This window comes from Crocuta crocuta, unplaced genomic scaffold, assembly GCF_008692635.1.
Source record: "Crocuta crocuta isolate KB4526 unplaced genomic scaffold, BGI_CrCroc_1.0 scaffold260, whole genome shotgun sequence".
Lineage (NCBI taxonomy): Eukaryota > Metazoa > Chordata > Mammalia > Carnivora > Hyaenidae > Crocuta > Crocuta crocuta.
The window spans coordinates 3,550,140-3,556,195 of NW_027527525.1; the positions used below are offsets into that span (position 1 = coordinate 3,550,140).

At 48.8% G+C, this 6,056-nt stretch overlaps 1 protein-coding gene across 3 annotated transcripts in view; it reads left to right on the forward strand.

The window, feature by feature from the left end:
* Positions 1–4,586, forward strand: part of WASHC5 (WASH complex subunit 5) — a 60,496-nt gene extending 55,910 nt beyond the window's left edge. For all 3 annotated transcript variants that reach the window (XM_077764229.1, XM_077764239.1, XM_077764247.1), the window contains 2 exons: positions 1,462–1,549; positions 4,188–4,586. In XM_077764229.1, coding sequence (XP_077620355.1) covers positions 1,462–1,549; positions 4,188–4,244 — 145 coding nt within the window. In that variant the 3' untranslated portion in view covers positions 4,245–4,586. The remainder of the gene's footprint in view (positions 1–1,461; positions 1,550–4,187) is intronic.
* The last annotated feature ends 1,470 nt before the right edge of the window (positions 4,587–6,056 follow it).

The window sequence follows — 6,056 nt, forward strand, 5'->3', positions numbered from 1 at the left end:
TTCCCAAGAGCCTCAGTCAGGCTAGTTCTGCCCCATCCCCGTTAATGGACTGAACGACAGACAGATGCTGGGTGTTTTCCTAGGGCGTGCTGAGACTTGCCTCCAACAATTGACTTGTTAACAATTAAGAAATAGAAGGGAGCCCCGAAGGACGGGGAAGTCTCAGAAATGAAGCTTTGGCCATCACAAAATGAGGGCAGTTGCAAAGCGCAGCAGTAAGCACCCAGAACCCTAGTGCATCCGGCTCCAGGCAGTGTAGAGGAAGCTGGGGCTGAGTCACCTTGCTCCGAGGTGACTGGGAAGTGACCTCCACACCGGCCACCCCGGCCCTGCTCCTCCATCTGTCAAGAGCCGGCAAGTCCTTCCTGAGTCTTCTTCACGAATGACTGTGACGCGTGGCACAGGGGTTGCCGGCGACCCTGACCGAGGGCAGCAGGAGACGGGCGTCAGGCCGCAGCTCAGTTTCTGCTTCGTTCACGCGCGTGACGTCCGGAGCGTGGGACGCACGGAGGCCCTTCCCTTCCCGTCGCCGCCCTGGTCCTGTGCGGAAAGGTCGAAAGCAGCGGCAGCTTTTCTCCGGGTGTAACCGTCTTCAACCTGCTTTTCCAAAGCAAAAAACCTTCAGGGAAATGGACCAGTAATCCAGTTCCATGAAGTCCTTCGTTAATCAGAAAATGCCGTTCCGGACATGAATTAGAAAGAATTTGAAGAACCAAAGATCCTGCCCCTGCAAAGCGAGAGTGTGGGCCCCGTGGGAAGCGTGTCGTGTCCTCTGCGGCATCCCCGGCTCCGGAGCGGGGTTGGGCCGCACGGCGGTCGTTTGAACGAACGAGGAGGGTCCCGTATGGAAAGTCACTGGACGCGTCCTTACCTGACACCTTCTAACGTGCAGGAGGTGCAGGTGCTGCCGCAGATGCCGGGGAGGAGGGCAGACAGGACCCAGGCCCCCACGGAGACCAGCATACACACAAGTGGAAACCTACGAGGCTTGGAGGGAGAATACGAAGTATGCTCAGGCGAGCGAAAAGGCCACCTGCCCAGAGGAGTGGGGGAGGCCTTTCTAAGCAGGAAGAACCCAAGCGAGAACTGGCAAGATGCCTAGAAGCTTCCTCTTAAAGTAGGCGAGCAGAGCAAACGGAGCGGCAGAGAGCGGGGCTGGGGCAGTGGGGCCTGCTCGGGGACCGCCGGTTCCCCCGTCACCAGGTGCAGGGCGCTGAGCGCCGAGCCCAGGCAGACAGCGGGGCCGCGACGCGGAGGCCCACGTGGGCCATTCGGCGCAGCCTTCCTCCCCAGGTTGTGTTCTGAGGAAACGCCCGCAGGATAACGATATGATTCAGGATGTTCCAGAGATGAGTTTCTCCTCTGACTGTAGTGATCTGTCGCTTCTTTAGTGTCGGTATTTTGACTGAGGGTCCGCCATGTGGAAAGCGGTGCATTGATCCAGACTGTTCTCTGTTGCAGCCAGAAGATACCTGAAATGCCTGCGGACGTTGTGGGCGCCCTCCTGTTTCTGGAGGATTATGTTCGGTACACAAAGCTACCGAGGAGGGTAAGCCTTAGACAAAGGACACTATTAAAGCCCTTTTTGTAAAAAGGTCCCGTTAAGAGTGGCCCTGGACTCACTAGGGCCCTGGACTCACTAGGCTCAGCCCCAGTGGATGCTCCGAGTCCCCCCATCCCCTGCCCCCGGGCCCCCACTCCACCTGCAGCTGTGAGGGCTCCTCCCTTCACCGTGACCTGCTCCCTCCCTACCTCGCCCTCCCCTGAGCAGCTCACCCAGCCCTGCTTCTGGTTCCAGAGGAACAGATGGCCAGTCCAGGAGGGAATCCTGGAGGCAATCATTGTGGGGGTGGCTTTTCCCTGCCCCCCATAACCTGCTTCCCATAGCAAGTTCAGTTCCCACCACAGCTGACATATTTGTCCAGAGTTTCCAAAAATGACTTCACTTTTACCCTCTGAGACAGTCTTTCCTGTTCCTTTCTCACCAATGATTCCACTTTGGTAAGTTTCAGCTCAAAGAGCTTGTTACTAAAATATAAGACTCTGGATAGATTCTGAAAAGCCATTCTGATTTTTTTTAATTAGTATAACAAAGATACTTTTTTATAACAAAAACTAAAGATGTTTCAAAAATTAACTGGTGACATACGTAATAGTGGCAGCCTTCCCACTGAAGCCGGTGGCGCAGCAGTGTCATGGCGGCACTGACTCTCGCCGCAGCTTTTGTGGTACAGGTTCAAGGCACTGAAACAAGTGACAATTTAAAAATGCATAAAGAAAGGAGGACAAATTTGTATTATTTACAGAGGATGTAATTGTCTTCCTTGAATACCCACTAGAATCACGTGGAGAACTGTTAGAATTGAAGAGCACAGAAAAGCTGATTAGGGAATGTACCAGGTAAATGTACTAATAACCAATTCAAAAATATGGTGTGAAAAAGATCCCATTCACAGAATTAACAAGGAAATAGCGAAGCCAGGAGTGATAACCTCTATAAGACAGGTGCCTGCGGGGCTCAGTCAGTTAAGCATCCGACTCTTCATTTCCGCTCAGGTCACATTCTCATGGTTCATGGAATCAAGCCCCACCTGAAGCTCTGTGCTGACAGTGCGGAGCCTGCTTGGGATTCTCTCTCTCGATCTTTCTGCCCCTCCCCCACTCGCAAGCTTGCTCTCTCTCAAGATAAACTTTAAAAAAAAAGTTAAGTTTAGGGAAAAAATGTTATTTTTAATATTTTAATAACATTTTAGAAAAAATATAAAAATTCACTCCATTGTTCTGAATAAGGAAACTCAACTAGCAATTCTTATTAGTTTATAGGTTTATTGCAGCTATGACCAAAATCCCAGATAAGTTTTGTAACACTGGAGAGGGGGGATTTTTAAAAATTTTATAGAACTCAGATCAAAAGTAGAATGTTTTTTAAAAAGACATTTAAAACATACCAAATAATTTAAAATATTGTAAAACTACAAAAATCAAAGTAGTGTAGTACTGGTATGAAACTCAGGAGATGGATAATAGATCAGAATATGTAGCCTCCTTGGGGCGCCTGGGTGACTGTCAGTTAGGCAACCGACTTCAGCTCAGGTCATGATCTCATGGCTCATGGGATCAAACCCCGCGTCAGCACAGAGCCTGCTAGGGATTCTCTCACAAAATAAATAAATAAACATTAAAAAAAAAAAAATTTAGCAGAGGCAAAGGACACAAGGTTATATGATCCTAATTTTGAGTAGTGTTATGTGTAAAACTGGGAGGGATTCAGTACAAAATAATTGTCAGTTGTAGTTTTCTCTAAGGATTAAAAATTATTTATTTCCAACTTACACTTCTCTGCATTTGCTAATTTCCTCTGAGTAACAGATGATACCTTTATAATCAGAAAAAAAATTAAACACTGCTTTTAAAAATTTCGGGGCACCTGGGTGGCCCAGTCAGTTAAGCAGCTGACTCAGTTTCAGCTCCAATCTTGATTTCATGGTTTGGGAGTTCAAGCCCCACCCACGGTGGGCTTTACACTGACAGTGCAGAGCCTGCTTGGGATTCTCTCCCCCTCTCTGCCCCTCTCTGCCTCATGCTCTCTCAAAATAAATTTTTTAAAAAATTCTCTCTCCCTCTGCCCCTCTTCCCTGCTCATGCTCTTGCTGTCTATACAGGTTTAAAAAAAAAAAATTCCGATTTCTAGCAGGTGGAGACCTCCTAGCTCTACATCCCACCCAGTCACCCTCCCCACCTCCCAGGGCTTCCCCTAAGAACAGTTCAGGAATGGGTGCTGAGGCCCTTCCTCCCCCTCCCCCTCTGGCCTGTCACTCCTGACATGCTGTTCATCCCACATTGGTAACAGATCGATTGCGAGGTGACCTGAGATCACCCATCAGCACTTCCTAGAGGCACATGCGTTCCTAGCAGAGCCCAGTGCTCCGGCGTGGGGGGGGCGGGGGGAGGGTGGCATGTGTGTTGGGGGGGACACATCTCAGGTGCCAACAGTGCCAAGAAGCCAGACACCAGTGTGAGGAATGGCGGAAATGCAAGGCAGCGACTTGAGGGAGTGCTCCACCCGTGAGTCCACCTCCCCGGGACCACCTTGCCCCAACGGAGGTTCTTGTTGACCTGCGTGTGGACAGCTCTGACTGTGGTGAATCAGCGCCCTGGAAACCGTAGCTCTTCTGTTTACTCTTCAGGTTGCTGAAGCGCACGTGCCCAACTTCATCTTTGATGAATTCAGAACAGTCCTGTGACTTTGACATCTGCTTCTCCAGTCAAAGGCTTGTCCTTAAATCTCCCCATGACTAAAATGAATTTAGAAATGAAGAAACTCAGCGGCTCAGAGACCTGCATTGCTCTCCTTCACGGTGAGAAACATCAGGTTTGAGTAAGATGTGTCTCAAAGCCCTCGTTCATATAATTTTGTTTAAATCACGGTATTATATGCGATTTGTATCATGTAGGAGCAGAATACACTTTTGTACTGCCTCTTATAAACGCCGAATGTAATTGTTACGTCTAAATCCATTTAGTTTTATGTTCTAAAGAACTATTTGTGCAACTCGGGATTTTCAGTAAAACAGTAATTGCCAGTACCTAAAGGTGTCCTTCTGCCTATGATGCCAAAAATGTGGATGCAGCCTGTTTAAAAATAACAAAACTTCTCTGGAAGGTAAGCGAGGAATCCGGTAGGTCGCGTGGATACACCCACAACAGGCTGGCAGGCACATGTGATGGCAGGATCGGGACCAGACACCACACGATACACGGACCACGTACTGTGGCAGTTTCTTGGTGTCTGAGATTCACTGTGTCTTCCAGCCACAGAGCTCCGGGGTTGGGGAGAGGGGATTCCCAGCATGCCTTCTGTGGGTCTCCAACTTCAGCTGCTCCCTCCCTCCCTTCCCCAGCCACCTGAGCCCCCACCCCAGCAGCGCAGCCTAGTCAAGGCCCAGCACAGAATTTTACAAGTGAATTGTTGCTCAGAACGCCTGGGTGACTCCGTCGGTTGAGCATCCAACTTCAGCTCAGGGCATGATCTCACGGTCTGTGAGTTCAAGCCCCGCGTCAGGCTCTGTACTGACAGCTCAGACCCTGGAGCCTGCTTTGGATTCTGTGTCTCCTCCTCTCTGCCCCTCCCCGCTCAGTCTCTCCTCTTTCTCTCACCCTCTCTCTCTCTCTCTCTCTCAAAAAAATAAACATTAAAAACAATTTTTTTAAGCAAATTGTTGCCCAACACATAAGGAGTCTGGAAGCGTCCCCCAGTGGGAGGCTGCACGGTGCATGAGAACCTAGTCAGTCCTAGGCCATCCAGCATCATCTCAAAAATACCTTGTGGTTTTCCATTTGTAATCAGTTAACTGTAACTGCATGAAGTGGGGTCTTTAGTTCTCTGTGAAAATGGCCCCCAAAGAAAGCCAGCTACTAAGAAGGCCAGACTAAGAAAGTGAGATTTAAACCAGGAGACAGAAGTGTGGGACACCCTCGGAGGAGCTTTCACAACCAAGTGAACGAGTCCACCATACGCCGTGCCAAATGAGGCAAATGATGCGTGCGAGTGACACCACGCGTGACCTGGCTAGTGAACGATCCTCAATGGAGAGAACTTAAAAGGTGAAAAAGAGAGTTTTGGTATAAAAGCTTTTTAGGGGCGCCTGGGTGGCTCAGTCAGTTAAGCGTCTGACTTTGGCTCAAGTCATGATCTCACAGTTCGTGGGCTCGACCCCTGCATCCCTGCATCAGGCCCTGTGCTGACAGTACAGAGCCTGCTTTGGATCCTGTGTTTCCCTGGCTCTCTGCCCCTCCCCCACTTATTCTCTCTCTCTCAAATAAACTTTAAAAATGTTTTTCAATAAAATAAAAGCTTTTAAGTCCTTTTAGCCCTTATCATTATAATCTGAAGTAGTTACTTAATATTCCAAGTCATGTTTTACTGCTCTTTTAGAAACAGTTTACTTCAGTGACATTTGGGAGTTTACTGAAATTTCATGACACTTTTCTGATGTCCATGATCTTCTCAAATAGACTAAAACTCAGTAAATTTGGAGTTTTCAACATCCTAACAT